Source organism: Pithys albifrons, chromosome Z (assembly GCF_047495875.1).
Source record: "Pithys albifrons albifrons isolate INPA30051 chromosome Z, PitAlb_v1, whole genome shotgun sequence".
Classification (NCBI taxonomy): domain Eukaryota; kingdom Metazoa; phylum Chordata; class Aves; order Passeriformes; family Thamnophilidae; genus Pithys; species Pithys albifrons.
In genome coordinates, this window is record NC_092497.1 from 40,160,506 (window position 1) to 40,181,654 (window position 21,149).

The 21,149-nt window shown below is 39.3% G+C and overlaps 1 protein-coding gene across 1 annotated transcript in view; it reads left to right on the forward strand.

Moving 5' to 3' along the window:
• PGGT1B (protein geranylgeranyltransferase type I subunit beta) overlaps positions 1-20,406 on the forward strand; it is a 37,084-nt gene extending 16,678 nt beyond the window's left edge. The window contains 8 exon segments of the mRNA XM_071580644.1: positions 900-967; positions 10,405-10,556; positions 12,050-12,182; positions 16,651-16,696; positions 18,039-18,223; positions 18,501-18,609; positions 19,690-19,824; positions 19,827-20,406. Coding sequence (XP_071436745.1) covers positions 900-967; positions 10,405-10,556; positions 12,050-12,182; positions 16,651-16,696; positions 18,039-18,223; positions 18,501-18,609; positions 19,690-19,824; positions 19,827-19,870 — 872 coding nt within the window. The 3' untranslated portion in view covers positions 19,871-20,406.
• The last annotated feature ends 743 nt before the right edge of the window (positions 20,407-21,149 follow it).

Genomic DNA, 21,149 nt, shown 5'->3' on the forward strand with positions numbered 1-21,149 from the left:
CCACCTCCAGCATAGCTCTCAACCTCATGAGGGCACGCAAGCTTCTCCCCCGCGACAAGGGGGTGTCCCCGGAGAAGAGACTACATTGTACAGTGATGTTTTTAGGGCATTCAGCTTTATAACTATTCGTTTTTATTTAGTCTGGTGCAATTTGCCTTAGTATCCGAGGATTTTTAGGTTAAAGGCTGAAGAACTCAAAAAAAAAAAAAAAAGAACCTGGTGCTGTTTAACTACAGCGTTCATGATGTTTTTACTTTCAGAGGCAGAGCAGGAAACAATTGAGTTTTTGCTGTGCAAAAGCAGAATGGAGCCCTGCAAACCTGTACTTAACTCTATAGACAGTGTGTGGTTTACATTTCTGTATGCAGCATGCTCAGGTATTCTGACACATTTGAAAAAGTATAGGGAATCACTGACAGAAATGTTTGATAGCCACAATGTGTTTGCCATTCGTTTGCCCTTGAACATGTTACAGAGTATCTTAAAGCAGCTCTCCTTGGGAACTGGCGGTATTCGTAGGCAGGGATCCAGAGAGGAACAGCAAATATGTTAGCTCTGGGCATTTTCCCAGAGGTGCAATCCTTTTTGTTTTTTTTTTTTGTTTCTGAAAAGCATGGAAGACAATTCCTTGCTGATCCAAACACTCTATTTCCACTAAATTTATAAAGGAAAAAAAAGGTGCTTTGTCATTACAGCAGAATGAAGTTTGCTTGTGGTTTTCTTTGTTTTGTTTTTTTAATTAATGGTTGATAACAAACTGAGGCTGGAAACTGGGAGACACATGCAAATTCTACTAATATTATCAATAGTATTGAACTAATGGGTCTTGGTCTCAGTAGAGAATTATGGTTTATGAGTGTTTTAACAAGACAAGTTAGTTTTGTTTTAATCTTTTTCAGGATCAAACATGAATCGCTGTGGATTCAGAGGCTCTTCATATTTAGGGATGCCATTCAATCCCTCCAAGGTCAGTTAAGAATGTGTATGTGTGTGTGTGAAATATTTTAAATTAGACAATAAATGATGATGTGTCTTTTTTACAATATATACTGCACAATTAGAGAAAATCTGGAAGGCAGAGATTTTTGTACTGTTAATACACTGAAATGTTTGCAGAGCTTTTAAGAAACATGCGTAAGACACATAGTAAAATGATACCTAGGACTTGAGTTTCCAGATCAGTAAAGAAATTGGCGTACAAATTGTGCTTTGTCTCAGTGCAGTTTTTCCTTCTTTGGCCTTTTGCTAACGCTGGGAAATTTCTCTATCTCAGGAACTGTCACATGGTAGAGAAAGGCAGAACAGCCCCATGTTAAGTGGTGCAGAACATGCTGTTCCTTGGTATCATAGTATAGTTTGGACTGGAAGGAGCCCTTAAGATCATCTCACTCCAGTCCCTCCACCACAGGCAGGGATTCCTTCCACTAGCCCAGATTGCTCAGCACCTCATCCAACTTGGCCTTGAACAATTCCAGGGAAAGGGAATCTGCAACTTCTCTGGACAACCTGTTCCAGTGCCTCGCTACCCTTTCTTCCTAATACTAATCTAAACCTACTCTCAGTTTGAAGCCATTCCCCCTTGTCCTGTCACCACATGCCATTGTAAAAAGTCCCTCTCCATGCTTCTCATAGGCTCCCTTCAGGTACTGGAAGCCCACAGATAGGTCACCATGAAGCCTTCTCTGTTCCAGGCTGACCAGCCACAAGTCTCTTAGCCTTTCCTTGCGGGAAAGGTGCTCCCTCTGATCATCTTCCTGGCCCTCCTCTGGACTTGCCACATCCTTCTTGTGCTGGGGACCCCAGAATGGGATGCAGCATATCAGATGGGGTCTCATCAAAGCAGAGCAGAGGGGTAGAATCCCCTCCCTCACACTGCTGACCATGCTGCTTTTGATGCGGCCCAGGATATGGCTGGTTTTGTGCACTGCAAGTGCACATTGCTAGCTCATGTCCAGCCTTTTCTTCACCAGCACCCCCAAGTCCTTCTTGGCAGGGCTGCTCTTGATGACGTCTTCTCCCAGTGTGTACCTTCCCAGTCTGCCCTGACCCAGCGGCAGCACCTTGCACTTGTACTTGTTAAACGTCATGAGATTCCCATGTGCCCACTTCTTGAGCTGGTCCAGATGGCATCCTGTCCTTCAGGTGTTTCAACTGCACCGCTCAGCTTGGTGCCATCAGCTGGGGTCAGGCTGGGGATGAACTCAATTCCTACATCTGTGTCATTAGTGAGGCTATTAAATAGCACTGGTCCCAGCACAGATCCCTGAAGGCACCATTTGTCACTGATGCCCACTGGGACTCTGAGCCACTGATCACTGCCTTCTGGATGCAACCATCCAGCCAATTCTTATCTACTGAGCAGCCCACCCATCAAATCCATAGCTCTCCAGTTAAGAGAGGAGGGTGTGGCAGGGGTCTCAAGGTCTGCTTTAAAGCTCTATTGGTGGACCCCATGAGCTCTTGAGCAAAGACTCTCCTGTTCCTCTTAGGTAGTAAATCCTATCTGATGCAAGTATGCCTGATGCCATGTAGACCATCCGACTGTCAAAAAAATCTCCAAAATTTTGGCAGTGACACCAGCTGTGTAGGCATGCATTAATACACTGGGCCTGTCTGTTTCTTCCAGTCTCACTGTCTGCAACTGGTATTCTTCTTCCTGTGTCTAATCACAAGTATTTAATTGCTCCTGATACAGACTGAGGTGCAGGCAAGGCTCTGTTCATCCCAGTTTGTCATGGCCATAAGAGATGATGTTTTGAAGCCCAGGAAAATGAGGTTCAAGAGAGTTAAAGTTATATCTGGAAAGAAGTGTCCTTAATAAAAGAGAGGAGGAAGGTTAGCAGAGGCTGCTCAGGGTGTTACAGAAGGTGTGATGCAGCTGGATGTGGAAAGTAGAGGCCAGAGAGCAGGAGGGACTGTGGAAGAAGTACGGTAGTTCTGTCCTGGGCTTGAGAGTAACTTTATGCTTCTGAGTAGCTTTTGGAAATGTTAGTCTACATTGGGGTAATAACTGCATGTGCCTCTTTGCATAGCAAGTCAGCCAAGTACTTACAGCAGCAATACTCAGAAGTTGCACTTTACAACAAACTGAAAATAATTGTGAAGACAGTTTTTTGCCTATGCTGAGTGCTCAGCAGCATGTAATGGGAAAGGTAATTTGTCCCTTGGTTTGCTTTGGTTTTTATCCTGTTACACACAGTGGGTGAAATCTGCAGTGAGATCTCACTATAGGAGCAAGTTTCAGCAGAAATTTACTTCAGTGACAATCCATCCACCCACTGAACTTGAAGGAAACAAGAAAAATACTCAACTTAAAACCTAAACAAATTTAGGAACTGTAGTGGTGACTTATTTGGATAATTTGTTGAAAATAAAGTTTAGAGATAAAATAGCAACCAATTTCAATATAGGTGTATAAGAACAAGACTGGATTTACTTGGAAGAAAGACAGTTATCTTTCATAACAGTCATGTAAAGAAAGTGGAGATTGTCCTGCTTATATTGTGGCATAACAGCACCATATAACGAATAGAGACATAATTTTACCATACTGAGATAATAAAATGAATCAGTCTCATGTTTCCTCAAAGGTTTGGGTCATTGCCATGTGGTGTAGTGCATTAAATCAGTGTATAAAGCCAGAATATTTATTTCTGGATCTAGTTATGAGATCTTGTAAAAGGCCCTGAAGACAAAAAGTCTGTAAGATTATTTTTCCTTCCCAGTACTTCCTGGTGTTTTAATTTAACTTCCAATGGTATATGCTTCATATTAAAATATTCTCTTTGCAGTAAATATGTAGCAGTCCATCAGTGTCTTAAAATATGTTAGCCAATATGCAGAAGGGAAAAAGAGGTGGAACCATGTAACCTGTGGAAATTAACTATGAAGTCATTATCTCTAGAAAACTGTTTGCATGTGGATGTGCTTTTTATTTAAGCATTGCAGCACTTTTTTTCATGGTATCTGCATTAGAGGGATCATATCTGCTTGATTTATTGGCATACAAAAGTCTAAACTATTTCCAGCACTGTTGCCCTGAAATGTTCTAACTCAGAAAGACTTGGAAATAACTGCCATGACTTTAAGATGTGAATGGTCTTGTAATTTTCCTTTATTCATAATATTTTAAATAGGCAGTTAAATGCCTCCCGGACATCCGATCCCGTCAGATCTCGAAAGCTCAGCAGGGTCAGCCCTGGATTAGTACTTGGATGGGAGACCTCCTGGGAAATGCCGGGTGCTGTAGGTTCTAGTCCTGAGGACTTCACTGGCACTGTCCAAGCTCGCTCGGCCGTGGCAGATGAACCTCAGGACTTAAACGGCGGGGCCAGTTCTGCACACGTTGTGCCTCACCTAAAATCCACTGCGCAGGCTGGAAGGGCACACCCACGTGGGGACAGCCCTTCCCAAATCTTCATTCGCGAAGCCGAGCCACACACACACACACACACACACACACACAATATTTTAAAAAGCCTGTAAATGCTTTGGATGTGCATTGATGTTTGATATTTATTACATGCTACTGCAGTGATTTCGTTCTTGAACTCTGAGAAGGTGCCATACGGGGGGTAGCCAAATCTTTTCTGTCACTAGGCACCCTTCAAAGTAATAGAAAAAAAAGCAAAGGATATGTTAGAATATCAAACTTTACTATATGTTATGAAGACAGCTCACTAGGGTCTGGTTTGAGAGTTGTGGTTGTTTAGCAGTTACCCCTTTGGTCTTTGATGGCAGTGTCTTCACAGCTCTTTGGAACAGTAGCAAAAAGTAAAACAAAAGTATATCCACTTCCCCAGCTCACCACACAGCCTTCACAAATTTTAACAGTCTTAACTATAAAGGAAGGATAACAGTGACTCTTCTATCACCACATTTAAGAGATGATTCATTTTAAAATTAGCAAATAATTATTTTTTTAATGGCTGCAAGTTCTCCAATCTGTCTGATTTGGTGTTATTAGAGTTTAAACTAGCTTTTTATTTTAGGGATGAACAGTCTTCTCAGAGTTTCAGGTGGGTGTAGGTATTTTCAATCTTTTAAAATGTTGTAAATCAGTTTTTAGGGCTAGATTGAAAGCCAATACCTGAAACTTTTATGTAAAATTGTGGTAAATAGCATACGCTTTCACTTGGGGGAAGAAAGATCTCATTTGTGTTTCTGACACAACATTGTATTTTCTCAAGGCTGCAACAATGATACTGATGAAAGATGAATAACTTAGAAAAATATTTTCCAGAGCGACTCATATAGAAGACAACAATAAATGGAAGATAAAAATAAATAGACAATAACAATAAATGCTATAAAGACCCAGACAAGTCTGGGTCAAAACATCTCTATATTATGTTTATGTATTTTTTTTATTTTAAGATAATACCTCTGTATTTTATTTTTTGGGATTCTGAGCAACTGGCCTAGTGAAAAGTGTCCCTGGCCATGGAAGAGGAATTGTATTGGATGATCTCTAAGGTCCCTTCCAACCCAGGCCATTCTGTGATTCTGTGGGAAACAGCAAGGTCTTGCAGAGTGGTTTTGAAACAAGTGAAGAGATTACAAGAGCAGAAACACCTTGAATTAGAGAGTAGGTGCTGCATATGGCAGTGTACAGTAAGTTTTGCTGAAATTAGCTAAATCAGCTAAACTCATGTGCTTTAAATGGACTTAGGTCATTATAAAGTAAAAACCACACTTCTACAGCTTAGGCTCTAAGGGAAGGCCATTACCCACTGTACCCCCGCAACAAACCTAAAATACATTGTACCTTTAAATCAAAGCTGTCAAAAGATTGCCCAATAGCTATTACATAGGCGTGTATTTAGAAATTAGATTAGTGAATACTTATGTATTTTGAAAGAATAATTATGCTTCTTGGCTGTAACTAGGTGTGCTGGTTTTGTGGATTTACCATACGGCACCGATCTCTCTGCAGACATGTCAAAAACAATTATCTCAGGTCTGTGTGTGCATTGGCTCCGTGCACACTGGGTGAAAGAACCCTTCCTTGGGACAGCAGTGCCAGGTGCAGGTAGAAAGTTTTTTGATAGTGGGACTTTGTCTGTGCAGGTACATGTTTAGTAGTGTTTTTTATTAGTGTTTGAATAGATCTTGCCCATGCTTTTGCAGCAGAGAGAATTTCCCATCTCTCTGTGCGGTGGTTGGCTGGAAATGCTGGTGTCCTTGAGCTATGTTTAAATAGCAGTTCTAAATAATATGATAGGAAACACTGTTGTGCCATTCAACCATGTTTAAATGTTTGAAAGCTTCCCCTTTACCTTACCTCTTTTGGTGTTAACTCTTTCAACGAAGGCTCAGATTGTGGAGACCATGATGGTAAATGCCAGTAGAACCAGAACTGTTTACTCCATCTCTGAGATTCAAGTAAATCTGTTTTCTGTGGAACTTTCAAACTAACTACCACAAAAGGTGACATGTGTAGCAAACACAACCTGGTCATATCCCTTTTTGTTGTTCTCAGAGTATGTCTGCACCAGTGCATTAGCTCAGTTCAGTAGGGAGCACTTTATAAGAGCAATTTCTTGTGCTTACTCTAAAAGAGCAACACACAGAAACGCTCCTTTTAAATGAAACTGAACCAGAAGGTGCACTCAGAATGAAATTCTCCGTTAGTGGGCCCTGTTCTTCCTGTTAAAGGAGAACCCACTGCCTGAGCATTCTTACACCGTTCAAGGAGTCACACATACACGCCACCCGAGACTTTAAGTGCTAGAACCAGAGTCCTTTCTCTGTGAGCAACTCCAAGAAGATCCAGGCAGGTGCCCCTTTCGACGCCTCACTCACACTCTCAGATGTGCTTCTGTCTTCTCAACCGTGGGTTTCCCAGAGCAGAGTCTCAACCACTGGATTTATAAAAGTTAAATGATTTAGTAGAGTGGTACAGTGACAAGTCAGCTCAAGGTGGGTACCTCCAGAGAGAGACCCAGAAATTCCTGGACAGTTACAACCTTAGAATTTACACATCCACTGCTTACTCACTCTTCCCATGCCTTGTACACACCCCTTGGTCCCATGGTAATTTTTGGTCTGGGGTCTTTTAACACCTTATTGGGTTCCTTTTTTGTCCATGCAGACAGGCTGTTCTTGTCAAGTTGCAGCTTCTACAATTGGTGGTTGTAGTCTTCTTGTTTGGATTTCTGGTGCACCTGCTCTGTGGTAGAGCATGGGACACTAAAAAAGCCCTAGACACAGGCTAAACATAACAACAACCAAAACAGCAGTGTGTTACTAATGTTGTTCCAATACAAAGCCAAAACACTGTACCAGCTACTATGAAAGTTGCTGTGAAAATTAACTCTTTCAGCTGAAAACATATCTAGGTGTATTTTCAAAACTTGCTGCCTGAGGCTTCATCCAGCTACTTACGCTAAGAAAGTAAAGCTAAGCCAAAAACAACATCATAAATCACACAGTGTTATCACTCTGTATAATACGGTCTACTGAAAACTTACTTAAGTTATGCCAAATGACTGGTTGGTATCTCTCAACACTACTGTCCATACCCACTGCTGTTGTGTTATTCCTTCATGTAGAAATAATCATACTGGATCAAGTGTATTTTTTGTTGTTTAGATGTTTAGCGCACTCCATCCACAGTTTCACTGCTTTGTTGTTCCTAGTATTTGAGCTGTGGCTTCTACCATTCTTAAAATTACTTCATTTGGTTTATTTGTGTTCTTGGCCCATGAATCTGAGCTGCTGGCAGCAGTTGTTTTTTTGTACTTAGTCTGACAGTTTGCTCAGCTGCTGCTGTCACCTCAGTCAGAAGGATCTATGAGGCAGAAGTAGATAGGTTTAACTAAAAGTAATTTTTGTTCATAATAACTTAAAAATTAACTTATTTTTATGAAACCTAATTACATTCTTTGATTATGGTGTCTTTGATAAGATTTCTACACAACATCTGAATTACTTTGTTCTTTGTAGCAGAGGCAATCTAGCAACACTTCCTCCCACCTATGCAAATGTCTCGGTTTGAGGGGAAAAAAAACCAAAATGTTTTACCCACAAGCAGGGGAGGGTCCTCCTCCACGATAATCACACCACTCCTTATCAAATTTAAGAAAAGGAATTTTAATACAAGAAGGATAACTGATATATATATATATATATGTAAACAGACTAGTGCAACCCACTTCCCCAACACCACAAGAGAAAGAAAAAAAAAACAAAACAACAACAAAACCCAGCAGGTTTTCCTCGGGAGGAAAGGTTATACTTAAGTGTCCATGTCACAGCCCGGCTGGCTGCAGAGTGAGTTTCAGTCCCTCTCCAGCGAGACAGACGAGCAGTGAGCTTTCAGATGGACTCAGTCTCTTCCCCCTGTGTTCCCCGTCCAAGAAGCAGAAAGGTACGAGCAACCAGAAGCAAATCCAAGGCAGGCAGCAGCAGCAGCGCGGCACGAAAAGTAGGCCGGGGTAGGCAGCAGCGAGACAGCCAGGAAAACCCCAGCAGTAACCAGCAGGGCAGCCTGCCTCCTTGGAGCCCACGCTCCCGCGTTCCGCCGAGCCAAGACTGAGGAGAATATCCAAAAAAAAAAAAACCAAAAGAGACAAACCTGCCCCCACCCGAGCGATCAACAGTTAACTGCTTCTTTTGTTAACCGCTGGCCTGGGCAGTTAAGTGGCAGGGGAGAGAATTTACATAATAATCCCAAACTGCAACAGCAAATTTTAGCCATACTGGCAATTTTTTCATGGAACATTTAAGACTTGCTGTAATCTTTTGCATTTGGACAAACCAAATTCCTGTTTTGTGATACCAAATTCTCACAGGGCCAGTTACTACAAATTTTAGGAATTTTCAGATTTAGACAAAAAGGTACTGTTTCCTTGGGTTTTGGTTTTGAAGGGGGTTTTTGTTGTGTGAAATATCCAGTTATTCTGATTGTTGTCCCCTCAAAGCCCTCCTGTTATGTGGGCTCTGTGTTCTGTTACATAAGTGTGTGAAGTACCCAGCTGTAGAGGACAGTGCTTGAACAGGAGGTTGGGCCAGATGAACTCCAGAGGTCCTGCCCGCCTCCACCACTGTGTATGTGTGTGGCTGGGGGATGTGCAGGGTGGGAGACAGTGATGGGAGCACTGGCAGCACAGGGATAGGAGTGGGAACTCTGAAGTCTTGCCCGCTTCTCATTAGAGGGTCCAGGACTAGAAATAAAAGTGAGGAGGAGCAGGTCTCATCACTCACTCTCTTGTTCTGCTTCCGTGTTGCATATCTAGAGCTTGACTGCTACAGTTATTTCAACTTGTTTTCTGCTTCCCTTTCCCAACTGTGATTCCTTATTGTGAGAGTGGTCGTTTGCTGTTTAGTGGCTTATAATTATTTTTCTCCTAGTTTTGTGTTAGAAACATAGCTTTTTGGCTTTGGAAATAAGCATGATTTGCCTGAAAAATACTAATGACATACAACATAATACTAAATTTGGTTTTATACTGTTTTTTACTTGTGTTTTCAGAATGACTTGCAAAATAAAAATGGCAACTGATTAGGCAGTAATGAAAGTAAAATAATGATTTAAAAATCTGTTTCTACTGCTCAGTATTTTAGAAGCTTTTATACTGTTCAAAATAGTTGTCTTTCAGGAACTCCAAACATCCCAAGTATACACAGATATATTGTTACATGTGATCTCTGTTTTCATGAAGTGGTACAGTCCGAAATTTGGCTATAAAATACTATAAGGAAAACAAATAGTTTTAGCACAGCAGTATCAATCCCCTGCCCATTTCTGTGATTTGTATTGTGTTACTAGTCAGCACTTAACTCTCATTTTAGCTTCTCGGTTGACATTCCATGATCCTTGTGGATCCCTTCAGCTCAGGATAGTCTATATTTCTCTGGTTTTTTGGTATGTAAATACTTTGTTTAACCTCTGATTATTGTTTTAAAGTATAGGTGAAAGTAGATGAGTGCCTAATTTGATATTGCTTCAGTTGACAGAGAGATCACTAATAATCTCTCATACTGCTTTCTACTTGTAGATCATTGGGTTGCAAAGTCTTTGCTGAGGGGATCTCCAGAGGTTTGGCTGTTTTACAGTGCTTACCCAGCTGCCAGGAAACTAATGCCCAATGGTGTGTCAGGATAAACTTTGGTACAGCTGAGGACAAACCCTCTTTTTGCTTAAGTGTTGCATAAATGTAACGCATGGCAAAGCTTTTCTGCAAAGCTTCCTACTCACCAAGTGTTTACAAGGGTAACAGAGCTATGCAAGAGCTTAATTTGATGAGGAAAGCTGAGCAGGATGCCCTCAGTTTAACCGTAACCAGCAAAGAGGAAAGACATTTGTTTACCTCTTAATTAGGAAAAAGAAAGGAAAGCTTGACTGTGATATAAGGCATTGTGATGTTTCAATATTTATATTTTTTTCCTCTTTTTTTCTAGGGTCCAGGGATATCTCATCCCTATGATAGTGGGCACATAGCAATGACTTACACGGGCCTATCCTGTCTGGTTATTCTTGGAGATGATTTAAATCGAGTAAATAAAGATGCCATACTGGCAGGACTGAGAGCTCTCCAGCTGGAGGATGGAAGGTAAAAGTTACTTTATATTCTATAACTCTCTGGATAATTAATAGAAAGACAGATATGGAATGAAATGTAAGAAACACATTTTTTCTGAAAGCAACTATGTATCTTTTTGTTCTATTAGACAATACTTTAGTTGGTAATCAATGTCAATCATACAACACATGCCAGTTCATGTGCTGGCTTATTGCAAATAGGTAGCCCATCAGAGTATACTAACTAGCTCTTTGAACCAAATGGAGGCTTGTTAGGCAACAAATCATAGAAGAAACAATTAAAAGTTTATTTATTGTCACAAGTAATTCAACTTTTGACCTTTTTCTTTCTGTCATAGAATCATTCAGGTTGGAAAGGACTTTTAAGATCATGAAGTCCAGCCCTTAACCTGACACTGCCCAGTCCAGCACTAAACCGTGTCCATAAGCTCCACATCTGTTGGTCTTTTAAATATATTCAGGGATGGTGACTCTACCACTTCTTTGGACAGCCTGTTCCAGTGCTTAACAACCCTTCCAAATATCTAACGTAAACGTCCTTGGTGCAACTTGAGGCCATTTCCTCTGTCCCACTTGAGAGAAGAGACCAACCCCCACCTTGCCACAGCCTTCTTTCAGGTAGTTGTAGAGAGTGATTAAGCCTCCCCCAAGCATTCTTTTCTCTAGGTTGAACACTTCAGGCTCTGCCAGCATCTCCTCATAAGACTTGTGCTCTCAACCCTTTTCAACCAGCATTGTTGCCCTTCTCTGGACATTCTCTAGCACCTCAGTGTCTTTCTTGTTGTGAGGGGCCCAAAACTGAACACAGGATTTGAGTGTGGCCTCACCAGTGCTGAGAGCAGTGAGGCGGTCACTGTCGTGGTTCTGCTGGCCACTTCCTGATACAAGAATCCAAATCACAGCATCCATCATCATTTTAATACTTTCTGAGATTGTGCCAAAATAACCCAGCTACAGTAACTTTAAAATGTTCATGGTGTTTGGAAACCCTACGTTCTAACCCTAAGAATTGAGTATCTGATTTGAAGGATATTTCCATTGTTGGTGTTAGAAATGGTGGTGTTAGCAATTACATTTATACATACATGGGAGACTGATCCGGAAGATGCAGTCGGGAAAGAAAGCTTTGTGAGCTGTTAGGATTCCTATGAAGACAGCCTGATTTCTGCCCAAAACAGTAATTGTCAAAATGGTAACTAATGTATCAGTATATGCTAAAACAGTTGAAAGACTGTAAGCATTAACATCTTGGATGAATAAAGACCAGTTTCATTACATTCCTGGAAATACTCACCCGGGCTCCTCAATGTTAATAGTTATATTCATTTTCCTTGGCTTAGAATCACATCTTTTAAAATCTCACATAGTTTTGGGTTATATTTATCAGGCTACTGTAAATAGAAGTAACTAATCTTTAAAGGAAACACTGTGCAATTCCTTGAATGGCTTTTCATATTTTCTGGTGTAACAGGCGACACAGTGTCTAAGAAATGTTTCTTTCAGTTTCTGTGCAGTGCTGGAAGGAAGTGAGAATGATATGAGGTTTGTGTACTGTGCTTCCTGTATCTGCTACATGCTCGATAACTGGTCAGGCATGGATATGAAAAAAGCTATAGACTATATCAGAAGAAGTATGGTAAGTATTCCCAAAATGTCATTTCTTTCTATGGTTTAAGGTTTATGGCTTTATTTCTTAACTATGGTCAAAAAATCTCTTTGTTCAAATTGATGTATTATAGTGATTCCTTTACTTCTCTTCCTACTTTAGCAAGTTGAAAAGGACAAAGTACATTCATTTTTTTGCATTGATATTTTCATGTAATGTGTGTGCTAGCAAGAGAATGTCTTTTGTTGTGCTTGCTCACTTCAAATTAAATCTTTGCTCTTTAAAATCATACAAAAATGAAAGCAAATTTTTGAGAACTGTTCCTGTAATGTAGAAAACATTTATAAAGCACTGTATCAATAAAATCCTCACATCACATTGAGCTGTAGTCCTGCTTTTTAAAAGATACACAGATTCAAAGGAAAAACTAATTATTGACATCAGTTCATACTTAATGTATTGTTTCCAATTGTGCGCTTCATTATTTATTTATTAGATACTTGGAATGAAGGAAAATACACATGAGTATATAGACATTTTTTTCTATGTGCAAACAGTCTTCATATTTGGTTCGAGAAAGTTTTCTTTTTCCCATGATGTTTCATTACTTGGAATTTTTTTTTCCAAGATTAAAATAAATTTATTTAAAGAAGCTGAGCATGCTTGAAAACTGCAGTTACCTGAATGTGAGTAAACGTGGTAAACTCTTTTGGTCCACAAAAAAGACCCAAATTAATGATGACATTCAGCCTCTGATGTAAATGAGTAGTTGCTGCCAGCAGTGAGATTGTAAAATTTATGTGAGAAACAAGTCTAGAGAAAGAATCTCCTGCCAAATTGGGTTTTATTTCTCGTATATTTTTAAAGGACATAGTTAGATGCCTAAGTATTTGTTACTGTACATCACAAGAAGCTTCCTGGCACACTGCTGTGGTCTTGGATGGACCAAGGGGATCAAGGCCAGGACTCAATCATAGAGGCATATGGACCTCTGCAGTCTGTTGTTCATGCTCTAACAGTATATTTATTTGCCTTTTCCCTCTGTTTTCCCTTGCTTGTTCTTCCCCAGTCTGTTTTGATATTTCTGTTTCTCACCACTGGTCATTTTCCTAGCCACCCCATAACAAGTTCTACACACCCCTGTATTCTCCAGAGAACAGTCCCTAGGAGGTTGGGTTTTTTTTATATGATCCTGGCATTTTCTTTGCCTGGATACTGTAAGAGCCTCTGTCCCCCAGGAGTTGGTATCTCACCTTTGTTAGCATGGCTTCCCAGGATGAGAATATCCCTGCTGAAGCCTCTTGCAGGGTTTCATACAGGGACAGTGATTTATCCATTTTCCTTTCACAGCCTGAGGAAAGAGCCAAGGCAGAGTGTTTGCTTTTACTGGTTAAATCGGAAGGATTTTTCCTTCTCTGATCCTTTCTGGACATTTGTTTACTGAGATTAGCCTTTATGCAGATAGCTTAGCAAAGGTAGAATGAATAGGAGACTCAAATATTAAGACCGAATAGAAAACAAAACCAAGGAACAAAATCCTCATTTTATGGTTCTGTACATTGCATTGAGTGTTAGTCAGCATTTCAAGCATTTGAGTGCAGTTTTGGTCCCAAAGGATATGGTGGAACTAGAAGGGATACAAAGAAACTTCAGTTGAACTGTGAAAGGTATGAACCATCTTGTGTAAAAGGAGCATTTAATATACCAGGACTCTTTTTACTGGAAATAAGATTGGTAAGTGGAGTATGATGGGTATGTAAAGTAATAACTAGCACTGAAAAGATGAAGGAAGGCAGAAGCAACTCTTTCTAAGACAAAGCTAGAGAGCTTCATATAAGGCCATTAATAGAGCAAGCAAGTGGAGATTCTTTGAAAGTTCAGAGCTTTGCAGTGACAGTGGAGATCTACTGTCTACAGTGATCTTGAACCAAATTCATATTTGGCTTCTAGTTAATCTTTGCACATGCCAATTCCAGTTGTTATGTTCCTGTTGGGAAAATTTGTACCAATTAAAAGAAATTATTAACTGAAGTCTGAACAGAGCAACACTTCTTGATAGGGCTGGTACTAATGCTTCATTTGACCAGTGACGTACAACTAGAGTCTGGGCATGGTCAAAGCCAAGAAGCCACTGTGGCTTATTGCAAAGATTGTGTCTTTTTCTGACTAGCTCAGAGAGTAATTTGTAGAGATCCTGTCAGCAGTGTTCTCTATGCAACAGTCATCTTGCCATGTACAAATGTATGACAAGAAATGCTGTATTTTTGTCCAGGTTTACTGTGAATTGGTAGATGGACTATACATTGTGTTCAATTGAATGTCTTTAATTCAATTGGCATGCTGTTCATTCATTGCAGAGTTGGTGTGCACTTGTACACTCGTTTTGTCTTTGTTTTCTGGGTTTGCATGGTTTGGTCAGACCAGTATTGCAGTGCGTTAATTCAGTTACAAGGTGTCTAGTACTGCTGGGAAAATACACAAAACCTTTTCATCCTGCTTAGTCACACTTAGAGCTGAAGATGTGTCTGAGGAAGATTCAGACATTCAGAGCCATTCTGGCAAAGCCCATTGTGAAAATCGTTTCACAGCAGTGTTTGTTCCTTCCTTTCATTCCTGTCTTTCCATCAGTCTCCTTGAGATGTAGTACAGTTTAATTACCTATCACATGAATGAGGTATTTCTAAAAGTGTATCTCATACATAAATACAGTGAATGGGGAATGTGGCATCCAAGAATGTTAGCTTGATTTGTCCCATTAAGATTTTGTGGGTGGTGCTAAAAAAGCTTATATATAGAATAATTCAAAGCCAATTCTATTTGAGATTATTGCACTTGTTACTTGTTGTGTCGCTAACTATACAGTAAATACAGGCGTAGACTTTATCGCAAATACTTATTGCTGGTTTGCTACAATATCTCCTCATTCTGTCACTTTCATTAATTATAGAACAAAAGATTGCCTTGCTCAGTAGTAAACTGCTTTGATAGAAAGGTGTGGTTTTGATTGACTGTTGTATGTCATCATTTGCACATAAATGAAGCACCTGACAGTTAACGAGAACTTTGTTCAGTTTTCCAGATTGACATACATGTAAACTGCAACTAATCTGGACTGAGGATAACATGGCTGGTTGAACACCATATTCTTTGTAATAAGCTTATGGACTTTTTGGGCTATTCTTTGGAATTTGTTTCCTTTAGTGATGCATTGTGAAAACTGTGAGAGATACAATTCAATACAGCTGAAAGAGAGCACATGTTTGTGGAGTTAGGCATATCAAGAACAGCAGAAGATTGGTACATGAAGCAATGTTGTAAAGGTCAGCTGTTGTCTATTAGAATTTCAAGCTAATTGTACAGCCCAACATAGTAGACTGACATACACACTTAACAGCTTTTTTTCTGGAGTTAATTACTTTGTTGTACATAAAGCAAGCCTTCCCTCCTTACAATTGCTGTTTGTAGAGTTAATTAGCTCTGCCAGCATAGCTTTGCCAATCAACTTGCCTTTGCTTAGCAATTAATGGGTCTAAGGAGTGTGGTAGCGCATTTGATTACCTTCTCAGAAGGCAGTGCCTAAGAGTTTATACCATTTTAACATTCATAGAGATTACTCAAAATTGAGTGGTTCAAACTTTAGAAAGTCAAGCTGCAACTTGAAGTGTATGTGTCAGATGTTAGTCTTTTTCATTGCTTCAACTTGCAGCAACAACTCAAAACCAGAGCAATGTAGCTTTATGTAGCTTCTCTGTCTACTTTTGTTTCCTTTTTTCTTCTCAATGTTAGCTTTAAAAGCAGATCTACAAAATAATCCTTAATTAGTAATTAGTAATTTAGTAATCCTTAATTTTGTAATTCCTAAAGACATGATAGGTCCTGTAGCCTGTTAGGACTATGGGGGTTATTAGTGGTCTGGCAAGGAGTCCTGTACCTACTGGCCACTTTGGAGTGCTTTGGAGAAAACATGAGAAATTCATGTCAGCACTCAGAGGGATGGGGAAAAGATTTTATCTTACTGCTTCTGTCCCCCTCCCCCTCATTTCTTACTGAAGTATTTCTTGTATTTGAGTATTCTGTGCTCAGTAGTAACTTGAATTTGCCTTTGTGCATGTTAGCCAGCTTTTGGGTTAGAGACACATAACATTATTCATTTAATTTTGGTTTTTTTTGATTACATACCCATTTTTAATTCCTGTAAGGACAAAAAATAGGTTTGTTTTTTTCTTTAAAAGTTATCTTTTACTTTCTGGCAAAGATGTGTTTACCCATTTTCAGACTTTCAACTTAAACCGAAAATTAATTCCATGAAAGTCATAAAAGCTGCCTGCACTGAAACAGGGCTGATTTGTTAACTGCCTGGGGCCAAGAGCTTTTGGAGGTCCAGAACTTAATCATGTTATGGTCTGTTGATAATTTTGATAGTAAACTAAGAAATTGCAATTTCTGTGAAAGTGATGTCATTCTAAAGCAACTGGTTTGTGGGATTTTTTTTCTTCAGTCGTATGATAACGGCCTGGCACAAGGAGCTGGACTGGAATCTCATGGTAAGAATGTTAAAATGTTTTACATCTATTTTAAGACTGGGATTGAAAATGCTGTTACGAGGTGCAGGGTATGTCATTTCTGTTCCTTCTTTTCTGATTTTAAGAAAGTGGGGTGAGGTGGAGCAAACCCAAAACATGCCTCTGACTATAATGCCTTTTCCCTTAGTTCCAGCTTAATATCAGAGCAGATGGGCTCTTAATATGTCAACTCCATTAATTTTACCTCGTGAATGTTTCACTGAAAGGTGTTGACTGCAGTTCTCATCTCTTACTGATAGAGCAAACCTTTTCCACACGTGCCATTGCTACTCTATGATTTTCATCTGTGAGAGATACTGTGCAATGCACCTGATAATTTTCAATTTCAACAGCTATTAGTAAAGCCTAGAAACATTTTTTCTCATAGATGACAGAATCTGTTGTGAGCTCAAATCTTGAAGCAGCAGTTAACTTTTGTAAATAGTAGGTAGTTCTGAAGATAGGAGTGCTAGTGGTAATGAATGGCATTACTTCAGAAGCCTTTTCCTGCTGCATTTCAGAATCAGAATGAGAATAACCTTAGAGCTCTTGGGATCATCCAGCACCAGGATAGTGCAAGGAACTTTGGGCCCCAGCTCTTCTATCAACAGCTTGCTTATGGTCCTTCCCAGCCTCTAATTTTATCATACCAGGGAATACACTCACAATAAGTTTTGATGGGCTTTAAAAAGGGATGGCCATGCTACACAAAGAAAGAACATGAGTTTCTCTTTTAATTCCAAATTTTACCATGCAGTTTCCTTGACACTTAAAATTTTCGTAGAAGCACAATTTGTATGTATTCAATCATGAGAGTCCAGGAGTCTTTTCACAGTATTAACTACGCTTTTAAAAAAAATTATTTTTATTTTTTTTATTTCTGCTCCTCAGACACTTGTCTGTGTCCTTTGGGAGATTGTGTCTGTGACTGTCTTTGGCATCTCTGCTTCAGTGTGATTGCTGGCATCCCAATATCTTTCTTTTTTAAGTTATATATGAAGAAAAGTTTCTGTTGCAATGCAATTTACTTATTTCTTGGCTGCTGTGTAATGTAAGTTGCACAGCATGGAGATATAACCAGAAAATTAATTCAGGTTTATTTGTGCATGAGTTGGGTTGAGGGTTTTTTTCCCCTTTGACATACCCATTGAACTAAAGTGTTCTTATCTATTTGGATTTTAGATTTAAAATTAACATTTTCATACTTTTAAAAATCCATTAATTTAATTATTCACACCTTAGTTAAAGTTCTGACTGAGATCATAACAGGCTTTGGTGAAAATCTGAGTGTCAAAGCATTGCAAACCCATCTCTCTCTTCACAGGTGGCTCTACATTTTGTGGTATTGCATCACTGTGTTTGATGGGTAAACTGGAAGAAGTTTTTTCGGAAAAAGAACTGAACAGAATAAGAAGATGGTGTATAATGAGACAACAGAATGGCTACCATGGACGACCCAACAAACCTGTAGACACTTGCTATTCCTTCTGGGTGGGAGCAACATTGAAGGTAGTGTACAGAACAGCTATAGGGTAGTTATGACTTGTTTTGGTTACTTTAAGCATCATTTTCTCTGATTGAAAGAGTTAGATATTTGGCACAAATGCCTAGTTGTGCACTGATGGATATAAAGGTCTTTCATCTTGCAGAAATGCAGGAAATGAAAGTTTACCAGATTACTTCTATCCCTGCTGTCACTCCTTACCTCTAAAGTAAGCACTATATTTTAGTATTAAAAATATACTAAGATTTAGCATATTGGTGTTATGTTCTAATTTCTTTTCAGCTCTTGAACATATTCCAATATACAAATTTTGAGAAAAACCGAAATTACATCCTGTCAACTCAAGATCGCCTTGTTGGTGGATTTGCCAAGTGGCCAGATAGCCATCCAGGTAAAATTACTTCTCAAAATTCTGGTGAGCATATTCTAAGCTAGAAATACATTCCAGCAGTCAGACATCTGAAAGGCATGAAGGAAGTTGTTTCCTTTAAAAAAAGAAAAAAGAAAAAAACCCAACTGATAATATAATGAGATTTTCATGATTGAAGTGAAAAGAGAGAGATATAGTTCAATTCCTTCACCAGAAAGGTTGTCAAGCACTGGAACAGGCTGTCCAGGGAAGTGGTGGAGTCACCATCCCTGGAGGTTTTTAAAAGATGTGTTGATTTGGCACTTAGGGACATCGTTTAGTGCCAGATTTGGTAGTGGTAGGTTAACAGTTGGACTCTGATCTTAGACATCTTTTCCGACCTAAATAATTCTGTCATTCTGTGATCATTGTAGTCAGATAGGAATTTTCTGACACCTCCCCAGATTACTACATGTTGAGAATTTGCAAGGGGCACATGAAGTTCACAGCCTCTTTCCATTTTTTGTCTGTGATTTGATGGCCAGATGATCCAATCTAATAGCTTGCTGCTACCCAGAGGAGGCAGACTTGGCAAGTTGTAGTGCTCCTGTAAGGTGGGCAGCAGGAGCAACATGGGACAACAAATGGTGGCACTTGTCTATTGTTCAGGCTGCCTGAATTCCTGTCCTTAGGGTGTTCTATCAGGAAGCGGAGAAGGTAGGAAAAACAATGACTTTCATTCCCCTAAATCTTGCTGTTGGCAACTATTGGCACTGGTTTTGGTGTTACAGTAGTTAGCTCATAGTTGATAAAATAATCAGCCAAAAAATGGTTTATTGAAAAAAACTTGCTTCCTGGGCTGAAGTTGTTTCCAGGTGCTTAAATTCTTTTGCTCTTTTGCCACTCAGACAAAATAAAGTAGTGTGCAAGTCATTATAATACAAAACTAGTTTGCGCTGGTGGCTGGCAGAAACTGATTTCCTTCTGTCAAAACTCAAGTTTAAAAAATAGCACCTGATTGTTTATTTTCCTTGTCTGTAATTATTATGGATTATTTGAATATAGGAACATTTGGCTGTTACAGCCTGAGATAATTTTATTTTTTCTGTTCTACCCTTTCAGATGCATTACATGCCTACTTTGGGATCTGTGGTTTGTCATTAATTGGAGAGTCTGGTATTTGCAAAGTTCATCCCGCCCTGAATGTAAGCACAAGAACCTCAGAGCGCCTTCACCACCTTCATCAGATGTGGAAAACACGGACTTTAAACAGTTTTCAGACAACACACACCTCTCTACATGACTGATTTAGACTTGAATTTAGTTCTTGTAGCATAACTGTAGCCCAGGGTTAAAAGCCATGTATAACCAATGTGCTCTTTTAAGTGCTGGAGTCATACAATCAGATCTGTGTTGCTGACGTCACTTCGATAGGGAGTTGCCTTCAGCAGGTTATTCTGCATTGTGAGAAAAGGAGATATTTTGATTATATAGAAGTTTGTCACCACAGACTGTAAATGGCTTTTCAAATGGCTTTACTTCTAAGAAATCCCTTGAGGCATTCAAACTTCATTTTAGTTTTATTTTTTTAAATATGTGCATACTGTGTCAAAATATATAATGGGGAATATTTTCAAATCTGTTTACATATGCAGTATAGCACAGAACCTTGGAGTTCTTTATGATCTTACTATTTGACATATTTTTTGCTAGAGAATCTCCCATATTAAGTCTCAGTTAAAAGTTACCTTTTATCATCAACTTTCAGATTCCATAAACTTTCTTTTCACAAACAAAGGAATTAAATAAAAATAAAATTATTTTATCCAATATACTGGATTTCTAATGTTGTGTGGCCTTACTAAATGGATTTCGTAATTCTGAGTAGCTTTTACACAGTTGCAGTGGATTGTTAGCCAAACAGTTTTCATCTGAAATAGTTTCTTCATGTGAAATTCGATAGCAATGTGGCATATTGATGTATGTCAATAAGAGATATTCAACACAGTCTTTTGGAAATGTACCTGTGTGTGAGAGTAGCATTAGAACTTGTTTCCAAAGATAAGCCTTTGCAATACATTAAAATTGTACAACTGCACTCTGGTAATTTCTTCATACATATTTCTTTTTTAGCGTGGAATACCAAATTTCTTAACCATTTTGTGTAAAGCGTGAGACATTGGGCTTTAAAAAGGGACAATGGTGTACTGTTAAGTGATGATGAACATTCTCGGTTACTTTGGTAGTGGTGCTTTACTTTGTATGCTTGAAGCGCTGTTCAGAATTAAAGTAAGTAACCTTGCAGCTGATGCATTGATGTCAGGTCAGTTTGTGCCTTTCAAGTGTTCAATACCAGGATGTCTTTCTGCTTGCTAGTTGTTAGGGCACATTCTTGTTTCTAAAGGACTTCCAAACACAGACAACTGAAGACTTCTGAAAACAGATCAAGTACACCATTTGCCACTGCTGAGCCCAAAGAGACAGGATATAGACCCTTTCAGTCAGCAAAAAGACCGTCAGGGATAACCGTGGTTCTGATTTTGCCATGCAAGGCAAATGAAGAGGGTAGCAGAGCTGTACCC